Below are 24038 nucleotides of genomic sequence, written 5' to 3' on the forward strand. Positions count from 1 at the left end.
TTATTATAAAGATTTAGATATAAGCAACAGATGTATATATAAATGTATGGGGATTCTAACAATTTGAATGAAACAAAAACAATGTTCTATCTAGCTAAAGCGTTTCTAGTTCTTACGTTTTACAAGTTTAGAGTTTTAAAATATGTTAAGAGAAGGGTCATTTTTAATTTTTTATGGTACCTGAAGCTCACTCTTTTCAGAGAAACTTTGGCTTGTTTTTAACTGGTGTCTCATAGAAGTTATGAAAGTGAGAAAGTGAATGTGACAAGACTTTTTTTAATTACAGGAAAGTTCTTTCCATCTAACAAGTGCCAGATGTATCATTAGGTCAGGAGAGTCACAGGCAGAAAGCCCTGGGTTTAAAGTGTGGTCCCCTGTCCCCTACTCCCTAGGTTCTACGATCTTGTAGCATTTGCCTAATATGAGCTTTAGTTTCCTAATCTACGGGTAGCATTTTCTTGTGGTGTCCTTAGAGCATAAGCACCTCATGAGGACACATGGCGATGGCCCGAGCAGCTGGCTGGATTCTGCACAGAGAGGGCTGTCAGTCATAGTCGCTGTTTCTCCGCTCCCAGCTTCACCAGCCATCTCCGGGTCCCTCTCCCACTGGCTTTCCCCTTTGTCTGCTCCGGTCAGTTCATACAGGGGAGTAAGAAATCGAGGCAACATTTAATCATGAAAGCAAAAAGTTTATTCATGTTTGAAACTACATATAGCTACCACAAGGAAGACTTTTTCAATCCAGGGTGTAATCCAGTTAGAAAGGAACACGAAACGTTTTTAATACATTAGAATCACCGCCACAAATTATTTTCATGACTCCATCAGTTTCAGAATCGCATACAATACAAAAAGAGAGAAAGGAGAGGGGGGCCCCATTACACAGGGTGAAATATACAGTACTGAATACTGAAATCTGAATGCATCACAATTAGTTGCCGCTTTTTTTTTTTGCATGGGTTAGTAACAAGATGAAGAACATTCAAAATGTTTCTCAGTATTTACAAGTTTTACTGATCCTGTGTTAATTTAAGACCCAATGTTTCCACTCTCAGTTTTTTAAAAGTTGCAAATGCAACCCTGATTTTTTTATTTTAAAAGATTACAATATACATTACATTTTATGAAGGGAAACAAAGAGTTAATTACAAGATGCAAAAAGATAAGAAAGAGACAAACTACAGCGTGAGTATTGTTCAGAGGTAGTAAGTGAGCACTCTAAGCTACAGAACATGTTGAAATTCTATTGGTTTGTATGAGTTCGCATGAGGTAATAAAGCTGTGTTTTGATTGGTGAGATGTATAAATACTCTTTTGCTACACTATATACAACACTCCAGAGAGCAGGGCCTCTTGTCGATGCCCAGAGGACGTAGCAAACCTTGACAAGTGTGTGCAGCACCCAGTGCACACCGTAACACCCCAGACGGATCTCATGTTCACCTCTATCAGCAGCAGGTATCTTCATCTCTCAGGACAATCTGGATCCATGGTGTAATTACTGAGCAGACTCTGGGCACTGGTGCTTTCAGAGAGAGAAAAGATGCTACCAGTCTCTGATCTAATTATAATGTAGGAAAACGCAATACAAATGTGACGAGGAAGATTCTTAAACACAACCATCATTAACAGAGCCAAATGGCTCCTTTATTCCAACTCCATTAGCAATGTGAAAGACAAAGTCTGTGATGGAAATATGCAAGAAGCTCAATTTAGGTGAGGTGAATCTCTGCATCTGCTTTAATGATTGAGGTTTAGCATATATTGTACTTTTTACCCTTAAGGCCAAGGAATTGGCAACTGTGAAACCATTAATGTAAAATATTGATAATAAATTATGATAAAATAGCTACAGGACTGTCAACAATGTTAAATCTTGGCCTAATTGGATAAAGTGCTTTTTTAACATTGTGTGTTTTTAAGTATAAATACAAATGATTATGATTTCTTAAAAAACAGATTTACCAAGTTCTCTCATAAGACAAGGTTTTACAGTAAAGCTGTAGATGGTGGGCTACAAAAACGCTTTCCTTTTCCTCCTATTGCTCTGAATGCAATTATCAAGGCATGTCAGCTCAGGGAAAAGTGTTGCCGGAGATTAGTTAGAGGTATCAGAGTGCACACTTCCTGGGCCTTCTGTAGGAGAAGTCACAGAAGATGGAGTTGTTGCGTCCTGCCAGCCTCCATTAGCCTGAAAGGAGAAACACAGTTCAACGGGTGCACGTCTACATATTAATTCTACTCCCCAATTTAAAATACCCAGATGACAACATGAGAGCAAAGATGCATTAGCAAAATGTATTTTCTAAACCCACTTTGGCAGGAGTTTGAAGCATGTGTTAAAGTGGGATTAAATGCATGTAAAACAAATCCATCCCACCAAGGAAAGACTTGGCAATAAATCAGCATGCTAAAGGAGGGCTTCAGCTTGTCTCAAGCTGGCACGGAGCTTGGCCTTTGATTTGCTGGTAAAAATAAAATGACTCAAAAAGAAATCTTTTAAGAAGGGAGCAGTGGAGAAGCTCAATGTGGTGCCTCACCAAGGCGCTGGGCTCCATGGAGTACAAACTTCAGCCCTGCTTAATCCTTGTTTCCATAGAAGCTGTCCACCCCCTTTCCATACACGCCTGACAGTATAACCCCTGGAAAATAAAGGCCAGACTTTCCCTCCAAAAAGAATCCTCCAGAATGAAAATGCATGAGCTGTGGAGGAGCACATACTACTCAAATCTGTATTCCAATTATCTGTAACTGGAGCTCCTATTTGGGACGTTGCTGCTGCTTTTCACAAGCCGCTGGCCCTGCCTGCCGCAGACCTGCATCGGCAGTAACAGTATTCAGAAACAAATTTGCCTTATGTCTCGGCCTTTAGAGGCAATTGCTGAAATCAATGTCTGATCAGATTTCTGCTGTGGCAGACAGCTTGTCGCTACATATTTTTATGTCAGTCAAGACGAGGGAGGTGCTGGGCTTGTGAGTCGGGGAACACTGAGTGGAAGTGACGAGGCGGGCCTTTCTGGAAAGAAGGCGAGGGTGAGCTGGCTGACACCCAGTGCTTACAGCACAGACTGGCCTCAGGCTGCGCTGCCCCCAGCTCCGGACCTTCCGCACCAAGGTCAGGGTGGGTCATAAGGTCCCCCTGCCTTCCTCACGTCTGTCTGCAACTTCCTCTGTGAGTCCATCTAAAATGTCTTCTTTTAGGCCTGTGTCACTAGGCCACTGAGAACTCTGCCTGGATTCCCTGCCCAACCTGGATAGAGCTATTTAATGAGCCTCCTACTGAGACTTTTCCTTCTCCCAAGATCTCTGCTCTTAGAGAACTCCCTGCCCTCTGACTAACTGCACTGCTCTGCACATCAAGCACCTTTCCTTCCTCCAGGACCGCAGAGGGATGGAGGAGAGGGGAAACCCAACCACCCAAAGAAGGGACCAGAGCCAAGGGAAAAGGAGTTTCCAGGCTTGAGGCATATCAACTTCAGGCTGGGAGAAAAATAGAGCTACGGCAGTGTATTTTCAAAGCCTCAGCTGAACAAGTTGGATGGTGATGTGTTCATGTATATTTGGGTGGATGGACTCCAAGAAGCCCTCTTCTCTATCTAAAAGCTGTTTTTACCTCTCAGGTATGAAAATCTACTCAGAAAAAGAAAAACTCCTACGCAAATACAAGTCTAAAGATATTCCATCTGAAGTAAACATCATTCCTCTTTTATCCAAATTTATAAACAACAAATGTACAATATTTTTACCCAGCGAGGCAGCTGGAGGAGAGGTTGTCAGCAAGCATTCTTTTTTTTCAAAGTAAATTAATCCTTACTCTGGTGGTTTGAGATTATGCACTGTATTATACAACAGCGCCTTATCAAGCCTCATCAGTGAAGATGGAATTCATGTCTGTAAAATGCTGCAGGCAATCACAGTTTCATATTTTATCATGTTGATAAGGATATCGCACATTCTCTGAAGCATTTCAAAACACTTAAATGAAAAAGGAGAAATGCAACTAAAAGGCTTTTTATATGGTTTGTTGTGGGTTATTATGAGTTATTTATAAACCCAAAAAGAAAGATCTGACATTTCAAATGTAAAAGATTTGAGTATTTAATGGTCCTTTTTTCCCTTTACAATTGAACATCCTCAATCACTTTTTAAGTCATTAATATTTACTCTCATAGCAAGCCAAGAACCTAAAAGGGGAGAACATTGTCCATTTTCTTCCTGACTCTCCTACCCGGGAGTTCATTCCTCCTTAAGTCTGGAACCCCAGATTCTGTCCACCCAGCCCCACCCTGGTGACCCTCAGCCCCGACCCTGACTCCCTTTTAGGAGCTGTAATGTTTTGCCATTTTCCACCCATGTCAGGGTTGGGGAGAAAGCAAAGTTGTGGTAAATTGGTTCCAAAAGTTAAAATTTCCTCCATAATCAAAAACTGAGAGGCCATTACAAATGCTGAATATGTTTTGTCTCCCACATTGGTAATACAGGAAGTTGCTCTCAGGAACAGAATTCTTTGTTTAGCTTGCTGTGTTGATCTGTCTGGGGCCCTCCAAGGCTGCTACCTTTACTTGAGCTGTGTTTGGGGATTTTTCCTGCTGCTTGATTCTAAGATAAATGACCTGTTTTTCACCATTTCCCTGGAACAGCACAGCCAATAGGAGATGGCATCTTAACAGGCTGAGGCTTAAGTCCCTATTGATGACAGAACAGCAGCCACTCTGGACATCTATGAGGACTTCTAAGAGCATTTAGGTAATATCAAGTGTTTAGGTTCATAAAATAAAAGTGCAGTGGAAAATGCTGCCTTCTCCACCTGCCAAAAGCATAAGAAGCCAAGTCAAAGAGCCATTAATTTATTTATTAGTTACTGTTTACCTGACACTGTTCCTACAGCTCTCTGCGTCTGGCTCCCCAGAGTACTCACATTTAAATTATGTGGACTGTACAGTGAATTTCCTCCAAGGCCATCACTGTAGCCTCCCGTCTGATTGATAACATGACGGAGGGTATCCACCTATAAATGAGATGAAACAAAATTCATCATCCCGAATCAATTAAAACATCATCACTTACAAAAGGTAACAATTTGAATTATGTGTGCCACGAGGTTAGCATCTTCAACGAAAGACAAATTTATCAATCAAATGTGACTGCCAGAATTTTAACAATTCTTTGCATATTTAAACTCACACATCTTTGTTTTTCATGCCAGCCAAAAAATAGTATCTTCATGGCAATGCAAACTTTTCGTCTATACCAACTTAATGTACATGGCTATGGGTGAGAACTTCTTATAAATATATATACTGGATCTCTCTCTCTCTCCCTTTCATACATGCACACACAACTTCTATATGCATAAAACAAGTAACTGTTCTCAATTAAGAGGATGAGAGGAGAGTTGAACCTGGAATGTACTTTAAGAACTCAGGTTTTTGTACTCTGACTTTAAAAAAAAACAGAAATGAAACAGAGTAATATGCTTTTAAATCATACACATGCTAGCACACACAATTTTTCTGTTTTATTTTGTTATAAAAGTAAGATGCACCCAACCCTTCTCCATGAGCTCAAGCCAGAGCCGAATGCATTCACAAAGGTCATCAGGTTTGAATCACCCAAAGTCACTGTTCGCTTGATTCTCATTAAATTAAATGAGGGAGCAGATGGTCACATTTGGAAGCACCCAGCACAGGTTCTGCACGGAAGTGCAGACCATTCCATGGGGTGAGAGTTAAGGAGTTTTGAGCCCAAACCCTACCCTGCTAGAAAGGCCCCAGCTGGGGCATTTCTCCTACCTGTGATTGCACATTGGCTCCGACTTGGGACCCTTGGTAAGAATCCCCATTCAGACTCTGCATGTTCATGAACATGTCCCCAGAATTTGGGAGGTTAAAAGAACCAGAAGAACCTGGAAAGGAAAGAGTTAAGTAGCTGAATAACAGAGAGCTACACATAAAACCCTCAGAGACCTAGAGCAGGGAAGGAGAAGAGGTGCAGAAGGGCGGGGCTGTGTACAACATAAAGCATTTCCAGATCTAAGAGGATGGTAAATAACTCCAAAGAGTTCGGGCCTATGATTCATCTTGCATCTAGGGAAGTCCCATCAATGGGGGAGTCCAAATAAGAAACATAAACAAAGACAGAAAAACACCCAGTAGCTGGCCTGGAACAATCCCCTTGTTGTCATTTATCTCTAGGAGATGGTTATTAAATGAGCCTTCCACCATCATTAACTGTCATGGCAGACAGCTACCCAGAGAAGAAACATTGTTCTCAAGCTCTTTCTTGGCCACACATTCTACCTAACTTTCATCTGTTTCCATGTCCCATTGAAAAGAACTGGAGTGGGATGAGGGTAAGGAGGACAATGAAACTCACTCACTTTCTGAACTTTTAAAGATATATGTAAAAGATCTCTTTAGTAAAGCCCCTTGAATTGCTTTTCAAGCCCATTTCTTTGGACTTAGCTGCACATGTAATTTCAAGTTTCCTGTAATTTTAAGATGTTTCTAACTTCAACAAAATGCCACATAAAATCTGACCAAAATGGACTGTATGAGGACCCAGGATATTGCTCCCTGTGTTGGGCACCACGCCCCTCACAGCTAACCAGGTGCCATCCTACCATGTCAGCGCGGGTGCTACAGAAACGCTTAGGGCAGCAGCTGGAGGTGGCAGCTCCATTAGGTGGAGAGCACTGCTGTACTCTAACACTCTAGCTTCCTTAGGCACAGCGACGGGTACACTCCCCACTTCTGCTTCATTCTTTGACAGACCACTATTGACCTTAAAATGATACATGGAACAAAACAGTTAAAATAACCATTAGTGATAAGACTTTGCCTAATTGCTGAATTAAAAACCACTCTTAAATTTGAAAGTTCCAGGCCCTACGAGTAGCGAGTGGCACTCACTATGAACAGTGGGTTTACAGGCTCCAGCCATCCACTCATTCACCCATCCCAAGAACAAGCCTGTATTTTAATATAAATCCTCCTTTGCAAATCCTCTTGTTTCCTGGCTTGTGGGACAGGGCTTTGTGGCACAAGGCTGCCTGAGCTGAGCAGGGAGTCAGCACCCTATACGCACCGGAATTTGGCGTGGTGGGCGAGTTGGTCTGGTTGTTCTGCACAGCTGCAGCCACTGCGTGCGCGGCTGTAACAGCCGTCTTTGCAGCGTAGAGGTTGGCTTCTTCCTGAAATTTGCCGATATTCTTCTTGTACCTGATGCGTTTGTTGCCAAACCAGTTGGATACCTACAAATCGCAGGGATATGAGTGAAGGAGGAAAAAGGTCAAAGGGTGAAAAATGCCAAACTTCCAATAACTATTAGATACCTTGGGACACACTCAATTCCTAACCTATAATAGCATCCTGTGAATAACATGTAATGGTCTTAGGGGTTCACTTTCTCTCTGGGAAAATCTTTCAATGCTCTTAGAATAACACTTTCTTGGAGTTAGCCACAGTAACACTAAAATGGCTGTGATCACTGCTCATAAAAAATAGCCAGTTGGTATATACCGATTAGTATATAAATGAGCAGTCCCCCCAAAAGTAGATGGAAACATTTGTCATGTTAGGTAAGTAGTAAAATATACTTGTGAAAAGATGACTTTTCTCTTTGGTTCTAGAAGAGTTTTGGCAGCTGTACAGTAGAATCATGTTTGGTCTGCTGAAAAGAGTAACATTGATTAATAATGGATGAAAAAAAATCCCTTGTCTCCTGCCTTAGAAGAGACTGTATGCCTGCCAAGGTGGCTGCATAAGCCTTGCTAGTTAACATATGAGAAGGTCACAACTTGAAAACTCAGGCAATTCCATAAGGTCAAATGTAAATGCAGAGGAGTGGCTCTGATTTCAATCAGGTGGAATATGCTTTTTTTTTTTTCAAACTATTATGGAAGAGATTTCTAAAGAGGACCTTGACAACAGGCAGATTTCATCACACTCCATTGACGGCAAAACTGCAGTCCAAGACTCACTGCTCATAGTTAATGTGTTCAGGCACTTGGAGCTCAGATATATAAAGCAACAGCTAAAACCCACACAGCAATTTATAAAAAGGTACCTGCATGTTATGTAAAAGGCTCTGACCTCTCTTTTGTTAAAGTAACAGTTTAAAAATGCTTTTCAATAATTTCTTAATAATCTGTCAAAGAAGCATGTTGCTGTGGTATCAGGCTAGGAGGGTCATTGTTTTATCCTGAACAACTATTCAGCGGCACAAAGGAAAAATAAGTAGTGGTTTGAGCCCTCCAACTCAATTTACACCAATGGGACGCTTGTTTACCATCTCTGCCAAGTCTTTAATTGCTTTGGAAATAGAACTCTCATTCTTCAACCTATGGCACTCATCCTTCTGGAAGAAGCCAAAGAGTCCTGGCAAGAGAGCCACATGAGAAAGACAATGTTGGCCTTACTGCTGCCCACATACTGTCCCACCCTGGGGAATCACTGTGTGCACACACATGCACATATACACATGCAGGCGTCCTTGCTGGGGACCCATGCAGCCATCATGAGCACAGGATCATCAGACAGAAACAAGCCAAAATTCATCAGGAAGTAAATACGCTAGACAAGGACTTCCTAGCCATTTCTGTTCCACCATCACTTCCCCCCACCCAAAAGAGTGTATGTATTCTTTCCTTCCTTCATACCAACTAGTAGTGGTTAGAACTATCATTTAATGAGTATCTCCCATGTGCTAAGCATTATGCAGAATCCTTCAGATACAACTCCACATTTAATCTCTCAACAATGTCAAGGGCAAGGTGGTTGACTGAAGTGATTACACAGGCATCACACTTGTCCTAAATCCAATGACCTTTTCTCTCCCCTCAATGCACTGGACCTCTAAGCATGGTCTGATGCTTGTAAATACCACCCACCTTCTTAGGGCTCTTTCTTGGCCGGGTTTCTCTGACATTATACTCCCGCTTCTGCCCCTCCTGACACTCCGGTGTGTGTGTGTGTCTTCTCAGACTCAGCTCTTGGACCTATTCTCTCCTTCTCCTTGAGCAATCTTACCCATATTAATGATTTCAATTACTGTCCCTGTGTGGATGACCTCTCCCATCTTTACCTAACTTCTATGAAGAAGGTCCGTTCTCAATTTTTCCCACATTTCCATATAGATGTTCTGCCTCCAACTCAGTCTAAAATGAAATTCATGTGTCCCCTAAACCTGCCTTTTCTTCTCTTCTTTCTCTCTGTGTTCATGTTACCTCCCCCTCCAGAGACATGGTACTTGGTACCTCACAGAGTCCCTGATTCCACTGCTGGACAGTTCTAATGGACGTGTGGTTCTCTATTCATAACTATTAGGTCTGGTTCCCTATCACTTCCACTCATTGGTCTTAGTTCTGACATCTAGACTGTCACAATATTAGGTTCTCAAACAGCGCTGAGTGACCAAACCCCACTTGGCCACTGGTCTTCTCCAAGCTCTCTTCTTTGAGCCCTCTGTGTTGGGGGCAGGTGCGCATGGTAATAGTGCAGGATGTGGTAGTGGGAGGAAGAGCTAGGAGAGTCCACAGGAGAGCAGGCAATGAGGCCTACGTCTGGCAGAGCAGTAGCTGTGGAGAGGGCAGATCCCATGGAGGGGGAATAGGCAGAACTTGGCCACCGACCGGCTGTGGTCAGGGAAAAAGAAGAAGCCAGAGATGCTGCTGCTGTGGGGTCCGGCCCTTCAAGAGGATGGAGACAGATGCTCTGAGAGGGATTTCTGCCCTAGGAAAAGGCAGCCTCAGTGACTATTAGGAGCCATTCCTTACCAGAATAACATGATTCTGAAAATCAAATTCTGGATCAAGACTGGAAGGACCCTGCAGGTATCTGTCTTGAGTATGCTTGCTAGAGCAAGCTCTTTAGGCCCTACCTCACAAGCACATCCTCAGCTCAGGAGGCTAACCTGAAGAGTTGGTCTGGGAAAGCCCCTTTAATAAATAATATGACTCTAGTTTGTCTGAGTAAGACCAACAGACCTTCAAAGAGTTAACTATCGAATATATCTGTAATGCAAAGGGAGATAGTCCTGGTTGACAGGGAATTTGGCGTTTCTTAAGCATAATTAATGAAAATTCCCCAACTCTGAATTTAGCAACAAAGGCCCATCTTCGAATTCTCTTCTTCTAAACAATTCTCTGTTGGATTCCATACTTTGTAGTTAATATTACCTTGACAACCAGAGAAGCTATCATACATTAATGAAACCTAGCCTGGAAAATCAGATTACAGCTTTATTAACAGTTTCATAATTGAGGAATCTCTGTACCATCGAAGGTCTTATCTCTAGATGTGTAAGAATCCTGTGTTTATGCATACCCCTGGACCAATCAAACAACAGTCATCACTAATAAAGGTTTATTTAATTCTCACAGTAAAATTTTAATATCACCAGCAGCCTGGGGAAGCTTTAGCAAGTGGATTGCTTGACATCAGATCGTTTCTATTCTGCTCATCCCAATACTTCTTAATCTTTAATATCAAGGCAATTAAAATTAATGGCCACTCATCCGAAGCTACTGTGGGCAGTGTTTCCTTGACATCAATTGTTTGATGGGATTACCTAGAGGTTAAACTAACAAGCAAGGTTTAATTGGAAGCAATGAAAGAAGCAGTGATCATACGTTATGTTTAACCTGCATAACCACATCTAAATGAGTATCTAAAAATGTTAAACTATTTTTCAAATTAAAATATGCACATCATATTCAGGTATCACAGATTTGAGTATTGCAGCAATCAGCTATTAAGACCACACTGATGCTACTGAGATCAGGGTAATTAATGTATAAATAGACACCTCAGTCCAGCAATTTCTTCACCTTTTAAAAAGAGGTAGATAAAATTACTTGCAAAAGAATCGCTACCTCACGCAGGAGGAAGCACCAAAAGCGACAGATCACATGTGGCCCCCTCCTCTGCAGTGTTCACAGTGGAGCCAGTTCAAGTGGCTGTACACAAGGGGCACTTAGGAGAGCAGAGCTTGCTCCATCTCTGAACTGGAGTGGTCTGTTCCTTGGTCCCAGAACAGAAATATAGGCAGGAAATTGGTGGAGAGAAACAGAATACACCGTCCTGTGCTTCTCTTTTGAGAAGTCACGTATCAAGGATTCATGACTCTGGACTGGGCAGAAGGCAAAGAGCCAGGCAAGAATTTTAAGATCAAATTAAAAATGAGAATAAAAACACAAGTACTCTCCTCTTCCTCTTGATGCTCATTTCCATCAGCTCTCAGACTGTAAGCCTTTGGCAGAGTAGTGAACATTTTCCAGGCTGCCAATTTTCTGGAGCCCTTCTGAAGGCCAAGAATCGGCCAGAAAAGCTTCTGGTCTCTCCCACTTACTATAGACATTCATTTCCCCAACTCAATTCAGCTGCAGATTGCCAAGTGCTTTTAAAATGCAAAATGTTTTTAAACATGGGACCTAAAAAAGACAAACTCAGAGAATCAGAGAATAGAGTGGTGGTTACCAGAGTTTGGAGGTCTGGGGAATGGGGAAACACTGGTCAAAGGGCACAAACTTCCAGCTGGAAGATTAACAAGCTGGGGCATGTAATGTTGCAGCATGGTGATTCCAGCTAATGATATTGTATCATATATACTTGAGTGTTGCTAAAAGAGTAGAACTGAAATGTTCTCATCACAAAAAAAGAAATGGTAACTATGTGATGGGATAGAGGTGATAGCTAATACTGGGGTGGTAATCATTCTGCAATTTTTGTTTGCTTCTATTAATTCTGTCAGTTTTTGCTTCATGTGTTTTGGTGGTGTTAGGTTTGTATACAATTATAATTGTTGTATCTTCCTTTTGTGTTGACCCCTTTATCATTATTACATGTATCTCTTTTAAATGTATCAAATCAACAGGATGTATACCTTAAACTTTTACAATGTTGTTTTGATTGAATCTCAGCAAAGCTGGGGAAAAACTAAAAGTGTTTTCCAAATAGTATAATTCAATTTTTGTATCACTTTTTAAAATCTTTTTCAAAACAGTACTCAGAATATTAGACTCACCTAGAATCTGAGTCTGAGGTAGGTAAGTCAGCCATAGGCAGCATTACCTAACAGGTAAGTGCCTGGGACTCAGGGTCTGGTTGTAGATTCACACTCACTCCATCATTTACTATGAGTGGCTTTGAGCAGGTTATTTTAGTATCTCTTCTCATATACAACGAGAATAAGGATACTAGTAATATCTTCCTAATAGAATTGTTGGGTGTGTTAATGATTTGGCCCATAGTGATTACTGACGATTATTAGCTATTACCATCATCAATGTTTTATCAGTGAAGGAACAAGAGATGCAGACCACACATAAGATGCCCAATCATATATCAAAGTGTGATAGATCCAGATCTCAACCCCAGGACTCCCCACTGACTTTTTTCCTTTTTTATTTTCAATTGGGTATGTTTACTGAAATCTGTCATGGTCAATACTGTATTAGGTGCCATGGATTCAAAAAAAAAAATGCAATGCTACCTGCCTGCAATTTACCATCTGGTTATAAAAACAATGCTAGACTCTCCAAACAGCAAACACTGCAGAACGATGACAACCACACGAACCTGTACAGTACAGATCCTAAGTGCAGCAGGGATTTGGAGGAAGAGAAGTCCCAGCTGCCTTCCAAGGCAAGGTGGATGTGAACTGGACCTCAGAGCTTTTTTTTGAGTATTTTTATTGAGATTCCATATTTCAGAGGTACAAACCTCTAGAAGCTCTGTTGACACAAACAAACAAAAAAACAAGCTGCTGGCTCCCTCCTCCTGGAGGTTTCCAAGATTCCAGAGACTCGCTCTACTTGTTAACTTAACCTCCTCTTCCCTTCTTAACTTCTCTACGTCCCTCCTTTGTAGGGAAAGAGGAAGAAGAAACCATTAAAGGAAAAGAGGAAAGGAGAATCAAGGCATGCTTCTGGAAGAGGTGACATCTGAGTGGAGGACTAACAAGCAAAGAACATTTCTATGCAGGAGAATGAGGGAGCAGCGAGTGGGTGGGGGGAGGCATGGGTGCCAGGGATGAGCAAGCTTACAGGCATCTGTAGGCTGGGCAGGCTCGGGCTAAGAACAGGAAAGCGGAGAGTGCTCCTGGCAAGGGAAAGCCTGAAGAGGAACTCTGCAGATGGCCGCACACCCTCTCACTCCAGGAGCTCACTAAATGGAGGGGAAGTGGAGAGGAGCCGGAGCCTGTAGCTTCTAGGAAGTACAGTGGGGGAATGGGTTCTGGTGAGGCCACCTGAGGCCAGGGGAGGCAGCCTTCCCAGCCAGGTGCCTGTCTGCTATCAGTGGTCTGTACACTTTTTAATGGAATACTCCCTAAAGAACTTTGGAAAAATCAGGTACGTGCTCACACGTTTTTCTCCTTTGCACATTTTTTAAGTTGGCATCTGCAATTCTTCATTATAACTTTATATGGCTGTAAATAATGTTACTTCAGTATGTCATAAACATTGACATTTAAAAATACAACTGTAACACTATTCTTTAAAATGTATTCAACCAAATATAAACAGCAATTTGATACCCACTATCCATTTTAAAAATACATACACTCCCTTTTCTTTAACAGTTGAAAATTCTGCATTCTCTTTTGTTTGGAAGTGTATTTCCATTTCATTTCCCTCCCATATTATTCTAATGCAATATGCTTTTATGCTCTACAAAAGAAATATATGGAAATTGAAATTTTTAACTGTTTTTATTTCCTATAATTATAAAGCTCTACATGTTTAATATATCCTTTCAAATTAAGCTATCATCAAAGTCTAAAATTGATAAAAGAAATACAAATGATTATTTTGATAAATAAAAATACTTATTTTCCCATCAAAAATAAGGTTTAATCATACACACATTTCTTAACCAGAGGGGTGCAGGGTCAGAAAGTGCTGACTGAAGGTTTGGTCATCCCCAGTATCTCACACAATCCCTTGTTAGGCACCAGGGAGCGTCTCACCCTTAGGGGCAATAGGCCATAATATTGGGTGGGAGTATTTCATAAAATGGAGCAAGGGCAAGTAGGAAAGGGGACGGGGTAAAAGGCAGCCTACATGATGCTTCCACCACGGCTGTTCCTGAGGCTCACGGATTTTAGCAAGGTGCATACAAATAATAAGGAAAGCTGGCCAGTGAAAACCTTGAACAGCATACATAACCTAGTACCCTTTGGAAAAGCTTTGGCTACTTTGTGCAGCATGTGTACCCTAGTTCAAGACTGCTGCCTTAGGCGAGCAGGCTGGTTAACATTTTAACTTCTTTGTGTGAGTACAGCCTGGGCGCCGCTTGGATGGTTTGTGCCTAGTAAAGACCTTCAGCTATAAAACAGCTCTCACTCAGGCAACTACTTCTGTGTGTCTCAATGACCTTTTGGAGCTAGACAAAGAACAAATTTGTCAGCTTCAGGAAATCAAAATGTTCTGATTAAAGATATAAACCTAAGGGAGGTAGATACAGTTTTCTTACTATTTAGCATAATTTTCTGGAGAGTAAGCTAGCAAGTATGACTCACCATTAATAAGAACTTATCTTGAGGAAGTATTCAGAAATAAACATGCAGAGATTTACTTATAATAGCAAAAAAAAAAGCAGTTTAATTTATAGCACATCTGTTTAACAGAACATGATCATTGATAAAAAAGCATGTTGAGGAAGGGTATTTATTGATATGGGGGAAATATTCCCAATATACTGTAAAGAGGAGGTAAGGGAAGTTTTTTCTTTTCCTACAGCATGAGAATTTTTTCTTTCTTTCTTTTCTTTTCTTTTTGGTAAAATTACAGAGGCATACATAGGTGTTTGTAAGCGTGCACATACACACACATGCACAGGAAGAAAGTGCCTGAATACATGTACCAATGTGATTATCTCTTAGAGTGGGTTTATAAGTAACTTTTACATAAATTAATTTCAGCTCAGCAAGTATTGGTTTTTTTTAATTGGAAAAAATGTGCTTTCCAATTTAAAAAAGTAACCAATATGTTTAAAAAAAAAAACAAAAACAGTACAAGTCATTTAACAATCTTTAAAAGTGAAAGTACCAGGCCCTGGCACTGGCCTACATAGCTACAGGGACCAACGATCCCATTCCTGTCAGAGGATGGGGTTGGCAGGTACAAGAATTCTCAAAATGACTAAAATCATACACTTTGTAAATATCAAGTCATTAAATTTCCCAGCTTGCCTTGCATTTAAGAAAAACCCCATGTTCAAATTGAAAAGCTAGACCATCTACAATATCTCTATAGGCACAGAAAGGCAATTAATTAATTAGTATTAATTGTATCTTACATTTCAAATCCTACCACTACCTTTATCTATCATTTTAATAAAAATGTTAAATAACAGAAGAATTACTACTTAATGACTTAATCTTCATGAGGCAGAAATACAGAACTTTATCATAGAGTCCATCCTTAGTTTTGCTTCCTTGCATAAAATACATTAGGAAAAGGATCGGCATTTGTCTGGAAAACCAGCAGCAGATGCTAAAACATCACTACTGAAATTAGCAAACTGAAAATTTATGAAGCACAAATCTTACAAAAATTTTGGCATTGTGTTTGCCATGTTTACTTGTGATGCATACTTTATGTACTGTGCCTAATTAAATGCAACAGATTATGAAATGTTGAAATGCCAAGTCATGTATAATGAAACATGTAGCAGATTTACATGGTAAACAATTTTATTTCTAATAAATAGTTTCTCCTTAATCAATATGTTTTCATCTCCATTATGTGATTCAATTTGAAATGAGGGATAGAAGCCAGATACTGTTCAATTTTTAAAGTTAATGGTGTTAGTAAATGAAGTCTCATTCCACTCCTCTTCCTCCCAAGGGTACACATTTGGTGAAGTTTATATAAGCACAAGAAAGCTGAACACACTGTAGATAACCACAGATGTGCATTACCTTGAGAACCAGAGGGCAGCTGGAGTGAGGGCTTGAGAGTCAGAAAGACCTGTGTGCGAATCCCAGCTCTGCAAGTGCCTATCTGTGCTACCCTAGTCAAGCCACGCCATCTAAAGATCTCCTTTCCTTAGATGGGATAAGGATGCCTACTCCTCGCGGGGCTGTCGTGAATGTTACACAAGAACGTGTTGAAATATACAGGACTGTGCCTAGGATGTACTAGGCATCCAACTAATGTTAGTTCTCCCCTTTCTTAAAACAAATAAGCAGTAAGAGCAACTACAACAGAACACCTACAGTTTACACTTGCTTCTTTGTCACTAAGGTCAGGTCACCCTTTCAACAGGAGCTTCAGGTTCCGGGAGAGCCAGTCCCAGTGCTTGTGGGGTACAGGCAATGGGAGTACGGAGCAGTGAGAGAAGGGAAAAAGTGGGTGTTCTCCTGCACTCCTGAGCACAATAAATTTCCTACCCAGGCCAAGAGCTCCTGTCTACCATGCATGCACCTAATGGGCCTGTGTGCTGCATAAATGGCTAGTGACAGCACCACCATCTCTCCCTGTCTCTCCTCACTCCTGCCCCTACAAGCCATGTGCAGCACAATGCACTGGGCCAGGAATTTGTAGGAAACCTGGGGTTGGCTCCTGCTTGCACCTGTATTTATAACAGCAGCCATTTATGCAGAGCTCTTTGTGAGCCAGCCATTTGTACCCTTCGAACTTTACATGTGCTATCTCATATAGCCCTCACAAAACCCCAGTTTACTGATGTAAAAAAACTAGTCAGAAAGTTTACGTGACTTGCATGAGGTCATGCAGCCTTTCCTGTGCTTTTCTGCCATGCCTTATCTAATAAGACGCTTTTCTTAATATTCTCCATAAAAACTTTCTAAAATTGCTTATTCAATTTTTATTTCTTTAGCACTGTGGCTAGGGCTACACAGATATAAACCCAAGCATGGTCAATTAATATACAATAAAGGAGCCAGGGATATAAAATGGGGAAATGACAGCCTCTTCAACAGCTGGTGTTCGCAAAACTGGACAGCTACATGTAAGAGAATGAAACTGGATTATTGTCTAACCCCATATACAAAAGTAAACTTGAAATGGATAAAAGACCTGAATGTAAATCATGAAACCATAAACTCTTAGAAGAAAACATAGGCAAAAATCTCTTGAATATAAACATGAGCAACTTTTTGCTGAACGCATCTCCTCGGGCAAGGGAAACAAAAGCAAAAATGAACAAATGGAAATACATCAAGCTAAAAATCTTCTGAATGGCAAAGGACACCATCAGCAGAACAAAAAGGCATCCTACAGTATGGGAGAATATAATTGTAAATGACATATCCGACAAAGGGTTAACATCCAAAATATATAAAGAACTAACATGCCTCAACACCCAAAAAGCAAGTAACCTGATTAAAAAATGGGCAGAGGACATGAAAAGACACTTCTCCAAAGAAGAAATTCAGATGGCCAACAGGAACATGAAAAGATGCTCCACATCACTAGTCATCAGGGAAATGCAAATTAAAACCACAATGAGATATCACCTCACACCAGTAAGGATGGCCAGCATCAAAAAGACTAGGAACAACAAATGCTGGTGAGGATGTGGAGAAAGGGGAACCCTCCTACATTGCTGGTGGGAATGTAAATTAGTTCAATCATTGTGGAAAGCAATATGGAGGATCCTCAAAAAACTAAAAATAGAAATACCATTTGACCTGGGAATTCCACTCTTAGGAATGTACCCAAAGAAAACAAGTTCTCAGATTCAAAAAGACATATGCACCCCTATGTTTACTGCAGCACTATTTACAATAGCCAAGATATGGAAGCAACCTAAGTGTCCATCAATAGATGAATGGATACAGAAGATGTGGTAAATGTACACAATGGAATACTATTCAGCCACAAGAAAGAAACAAATCCTACCATTTGCAATAACATGGATGGAGCTAGAGGGTATTATGCTCAGTGAAGTTAGGTCAGGCAGAGAAAGACAAGTACCAAATGATTTCCCTCATTTGTGGAGTATAACAACGAAGAAAAACTGAAGGAACAAAACAGCAGCAGACTCGCACACTCACAGACTCACAGACTCCAAGAAGGGACTAGAGATTATCAAAGGGGAGGGCTGGTGGGGAGGGAGGGAGAAGGGGATTGAGGGCTGTTATGATTAGTACAAATGGTGTGTGGAGGGTCACGGGGAAGGCAGTGTAGCATAGAGAAGACAAGTAGTGACTCTGTGGCATCTTACTACACTGATGGACAGTGACTTCTAAGGGGTTAGGGGGGATCTTGATAATATGGATGAATGTAGTAACCACATTGCTTTTCATGTGAAATCATCATAAGAGTATATATCAATGACACCTTAATAAAAATAAAATAAAATGAATGGCTAGGGCTACAAAAGTGTACATTCTACTTTTTCAGTGCAAAGTATTTTGGCTCCTTTGTAGTTAAAATGTGAGCTAGCCTAAGAATACAAACACTCCCTTTTTTTTCTTTTTAAGGAAAGTAAGTTCCAAATTCCTAATAACTGACATAAAAACCAACTTTTGAAACATACCCACCCACTTCTAATAAAGACCTGAACACACAGAAATTCACTTGCCATAGTATTTGAAATAATTTAAAACAAATTCACTTGTCAAGTACTGTATTTTTTTTATTTGAGGCTGTGAAAAATTTTATTGCCATAATGTACTGACACCCTCACCGTTTGGCTTTGCCCTTTCTACTCTATGCATGATAGACTGGAAACTGCTCGTGACATTCACAAAGAGGCTCATCTGCAAAAGTATATAAAACGTCAGCCTTGCGGCCACAGTACATAGAAAACAGATGACACCGTTCATCTCCCTAAAACACATGCTGTGGAATGGTTCTAAATTACCGCAGACAATGTTTTCAGTTGAAGTTTTTTCATTTAAAATTACTTCTCTTACAAAAAAATAAAAATGCATTAGGTGTATCACTGAACAGGTTCCTCTGTAGGGTTCTGAAACACTGACATCCCGGGTTGTGGAACAGCCTCCCATCAGCTGCACTGAGAAGGTGGAGCCATCTCCCAGACAACAATCAGCATCCCAGAACTAAACTCAGGAGCACCCTTTAAACAATAATGAACCAGCATTTTGGTCAGTTAAGTTTCATGGAAATCTAATTCCTATAACTGAAAACATCAAAATTTATTCAGTGTCCTACGTAAAGAAATCCTTACTTTTGTTTCATGGAAACCCTTACTTATTCAAACAACACTCCCTACCAAAAACACACCCGTTTTCTTTTCTTTTTAAAACCATGACATTTCACTGAATTTATTTTAAATGGGAATGATTATCCTCAAAGGTATATGACCCTTTCAACCTACATAATTCTCACTAAAAAGAATCACACACATTTTTTGGGCAAAGACACCAAGGATAGGTCTAGTCAGAGGCTAAGATTAGGCACAACTCCACTCGCCATGCCCTCGGCCCCATCCACACTCCAGCTTTTCCTTTTACTGAGCCTGTGAAAACCTAGGGGCTGCAGGCTGCTAGCTCACTAGTTTGCTGCAGGTCACAGTCTCTGCTTCCTCTTTCTTTTGGAACTTTTACAAGGTGTTGTATGCACAACATACCCAGCAAGAAAACTGGTTGAATGGGTTACCAATTATCTATCAGTCATTGATATACCAGCACCTGTACTAGGCATTCTACATACATGATTTCATTTGGCCCTCAAACTTCTAAAGACATTATCATTATCCAAATATTACAGGTCAAAAAATAGAGACTTCAAGTTAAATAATTTGCTCAAGGTAGAGTCTGACTATTCTGTGCCTTCCTACACTGAATGTACAGTCACCTGGAGTTAAAGTCCTAATTTCCCAAAGTAGGTGATACAAAAGGACAGTACCACTGTCTAAATAGATCATATGTAACAAAACTTAGTTTCAATAAAGAGTCTGGCATACCTGCAGGGCAATGGTCTGCCTACAGGAAGTCAAGAAGGAGAAAAGGAAACTATACTGCTTTAGAATTTTCCCCCCTTTTTCTCTGACCCAGTCAGCTGACAAGGTCGCACTGGAGGTGACCCAGTTAGTTCTTGCACCCTCTCTGGGTTTTGAGCTGTGCCAGGGGCAAGCCACAAGCACAGGCCCTTGACTGGCTCTGAAAATGATTCTTCCTTTTGACTCATCTCCTGCCTGATCATTCCATGCACATCTCTTAAATGGAAATATAGCTGATATAAAATATTATGTTGGTTTCAAGTATGCAACACAGTGGTTCAACAATTACACACATTATTAAATCCTCAACCCAACTAGTGCAGTTACTATCTGTCAACATAGATAAAAAGATGTTAAAGAACCATTGGCTATATTCTCCATGCTGCACTTCTATACCCACGACCAACTTATGATTGAGATTTTTGTGCCACTTTATCCCTTCACCCTCCCCACCTACCACCCCAACCTCTCCCTCATAGTAGCCACCAGTCACTTCTCTGTGTCTCTGAGTCTACTGCAGTTTTGTTCTTGTTTTTAGATGCTACACACAAGTGAAATCATATGATTTTTGTATTTCTCCACCTAGCTTATTTCACTTAACATAATGCTGTCCACAAATGGCAGGATTTCTTTTTTTTATGGCTGAACAATATTTCATTGGGTGTATGTACACATCTTTGCATTCATCTACTGATGGACAGTTTGATTACTTCCATATCCATGCACATTTCAAGAGTGCCAGGCACTGTGTTCCCCCAAAGTGGTCCCATCACCTTCAACCTCCCAAATCTAATCTTACCCTCACCCTTATTCTGCCCATGATTACATATCCTCTTATAATAACAATTTTAACATTTACATAGTGCTTAAGTGCCAAACACTATTCTAAGCATTCCACATATATTAACTCATTGGATCTGCATATCAATCCAATGAGGTAGGTTTCCTCTATTTTATAGATGAGAAAACAGAGGCACAAAGAATTAAAAAAAAAAAGTAGTGCATATAATATGGTTCACAATGAATATCTGAAAAAAATATATATTAAGGGACATTTTACAAAGAATATGTAAGACACTGTTAATTTACCTTTGGGGAGTGGGACTAAGGGTCTGAAATAGAAGGGAGACTTTTGAAAGAACCAAATTTTGGTTCTGCTGAACTCTACTGTATTTTTAAAATTTCATTAATTTCTGCACCTATCTTTATTATTTCCTTCCAGTTTTTTTTAATTTATTGCCCTTTATTATCTTCAGATGGACCCTTAGCTCACTGGTTTTCACCCGCCCTCTTTATATATGTATTACACGTATACATTTAAATATATATATATATATATATATTTAAAGCTATAAATTTCCTTCAAAGCATAGCTTTAGCTGCATCCCATGAGTTTTGATAGGTGTATTTTCATTATCATTCAAACTATTTCCCAATTTCCATGTGGTTTCATTAACATATGAGTTATCTTTTTGTTACTGATTTTTAGTTTAATTCCACTGTATTAAAAAAACATACTCTTGTATTTTAAATTATTTAAAATTTATCAAGAGGTGCTTTATGGCCTAGAATACAGTTAACTTTCAAAATGATCTGCAAGTGCTTAAAAAGAACATGTACTCTGCAGTTGTTGGGTTCAGAGTTATATATAAATATGCTCATTAGGCTGTTTGTTAATCATGGTGTTCAAATCTTCTATATCTGTGCTACTCAAAGTGTGGTTCTAGAATCATCAACATCAGCAGTACATGAGAGCTGCAAATTGTCAGGCCCTGTTGTAGACCCTTTGAATTAGAACCTCTGGGAATAGGGCCCAGGAATCTATATTCCAACAAGCTTGTCAGATCGTTCTTATTCATGCTCACGTTTGAGAAGCACATTCTATGTGTTACTGACTGTGTGTGTGTGTTCCCTCCTCCGTTACAGAAAAGTGTGAAAACCTACAGTGATTTTGGATTTATCTATTTTTCTGTGAAATTTTGCAAGTTTTGCTTTTTTCCCCCCAGCTTTTTTTGAGCTGCTATTAGGTACATACAAATACATAACTGCTGTTTATTACTATTTAGTGCCTCTCTTTACCTCTAGTAAAACCTTTTACTTGAAGTATTCTGTACCTGATAATAATACACACCATCTTTCTTTTGGTTATTGTTTGCATGTCATTATTTCCCCCCATACTGTTATTTTCAGCCTCTCTGTGTCCTTATGTCTTAAATGTGTCTCTTAGAAAGCACATACAGTTTTCATTTTAATATCTAACAATATTTGCCTGTTATTTAGAGCATTCAATTCATTCATAGATGATGTAATTACTGATATATTTGGACATAAACTTATCATCTTACTAAGTGCATCTATCTGTCCCACTTATGCTCTTTTTTCCCCTCTTTGTCTTTTTAGATTGCTTACTTAAGAAATTACTCTATGTTCCCTTCTTTATTAGTCTGTAAGTGGTTTACTCTTTTAGTATTCTTTAAGTGACTACTTTGTTGACTAACAAAGTCTAAATTAACTGGTACTTTCACATTTTTTGGTATTTTACTTTCTTTTGCAGAAAATGCAAGAGCACTAGACCACTTGCCCTCCAGTCATAACTTACAAGGCATTACTGTTGTGTATTTTAAATCTATACATATTGTAGCCCAGTAAGACATTGTTCTTATTGTTTTAAACAATCAATATTCATTTAGACTGACATACACATTTATCCTTTTCTTAGCTTTTCCACTCTTTCCTCTATCTCCCAACTTCTATCTGGAATCTCTTATGCCTTAAGAACACTTTTTGTACTTCCCTTTGAGAGAAAAATGAAACAAATTCTCTCATTTTTTTACAGAGAAATGTCTTTATTTCACCTCTTCTATCAAAGGACATATTGGTAGATACAGAAATCTAGGTTTCATCTCTTTAAAGATATCATTCCACTGTATTATGGCCTTATTGTTTTCATTAAGAATTCAGTGGCTATTCTAATTGCTGCTTCTTTGAAGGCAATTTTATTTTTCACTCTGGCTGTTTTGATTGTATTCAGTATTGATTCCTGTTTATTCTGTTTGGGGACTGGTTTTTTATGAATCTAGAGCTTGGAATCTTCCATAATTTTTGGACTGTTATCAATCTTTACATTTCAAATACTGCTTCTGACTCACTCTTATGTTTGCTTTTGGGACTCCAATTACATTTATATTAGACTTCTCACTGTATCTTCAATGTACCTTTTACTTTCTCTCCTGATTTTCTATTCTATTTGTTGTCTATCCATTCTTTAGTATCCTTACTTTCTTATGACCCATCTTCCAGTCCACTAATTCTCCCTTCAACTATGTTTAATCTGTGTTTAGGTCCATACAGTGAATTCTTATTTTTGGTTCTAAAATTTCCACTTGACCTTTTTATGGTTTTTGGCTCTATAATTTCCATTTGACCTTTTTCCAGTTCTCTGACAAAACTCTCCACTTTGCCTTTTATTTCCTTAGGTATATTAAAGATAATTATTTTATAGTCCTTATTGGACACTTTCATTTTCTAGAATTCTGTGGGACTGTTTCTATTCTCCACTGTTTCTGCTGATTTCAGTACATGTTGTCATGTCTTCTCATATGCCTGTTTTGTTCTGTGTACCCAATACTGTATTTGCTTTGTTTATAGAAGCAGCTTAAAGCCTAGAATGATGCTATCTTTCTACACACACACACAAATGATATTTGCTTTGTCCAGGTACCTACAAGTACTAGCTATCCAATTTCAAGGACTGAAGTGTTTTGAAGGAGAATTACAGTACCTGTGAGGGTCTATGTATTTCCGATGCTATGTATTACCTTTGCTACTAGGATGTAGCAATGCACCGACTCTACTATTTGAAGTCTTAACCCAAGGGAAATAGGGTACCTTCCCTGGTACGTCTCGACACCTAGACACTAATTCCCACCCTTTGAGCTCTGCAAAGTTGTCAAAAGCACTGCATAACTTCTCAGCTTTAGTCACCTCTCAGAATTGACAAATAAATGACTTAGGGAAAAGTCATGTCCTTTTTTCTTCTTATCTGCAAGGTTCCTGGACAACACCATCCGTTCTCAAGGCCTCAACTGTGAACTTACATGG

General features: G+C 39.7%; 1 protein-coding gene across 4 annotated transcripts in view; it reads right to left on the minus strand.

Annotated features, from left to right (window-relative positions):
- Positions 1-668: 668 nt before the first annotated feature.
- The window catches only part of PBX3 (PBX homeobox 3), a 242277-nt gene continuing 218907 nt past the window's right edge, over positions 669-24038 (minus strand). For 3 of the 4 annotated variants that reach the window (XM_037008154.2, XM_073224473.1, XM_037008155.2), the window contains exons 6-9: positions 7087-7252; positions 5793-5905; positions 4919-5008; positions 669-2191 (exon numbers count right to left, since the gene is read on the minus strand). In XM_037008154.2, the coding sequence (XP_036864049.1) occupies positions 2099-2191; positions 4919-5008; positions 5793-5905; positions 7087-7252 (462 nt within the window). In that variant the 3' untranslated portion in view covers positions 669-2098. The remainder of the gene's footprint in view (positions 2192-4918; positions 5009-5792; positions 5906-7086; positions 7253-24038) is intronic. The other variant, XM_037008156.2, reaches the window with a different exon arrangement.

Source organism: Manis javanica, chromosome 2 (genome assembly GCF_040802235.1).
Source record: "Manis javanica isolate MJ-LG chromosome 2, MJ_LKY, whole genome shotgun sequence".
Lineage (NCBI taxonomy): Eukaryota > Metazoa > Chordata > Mammalia > Pholidota > Manidae > Manis > Manis javanica.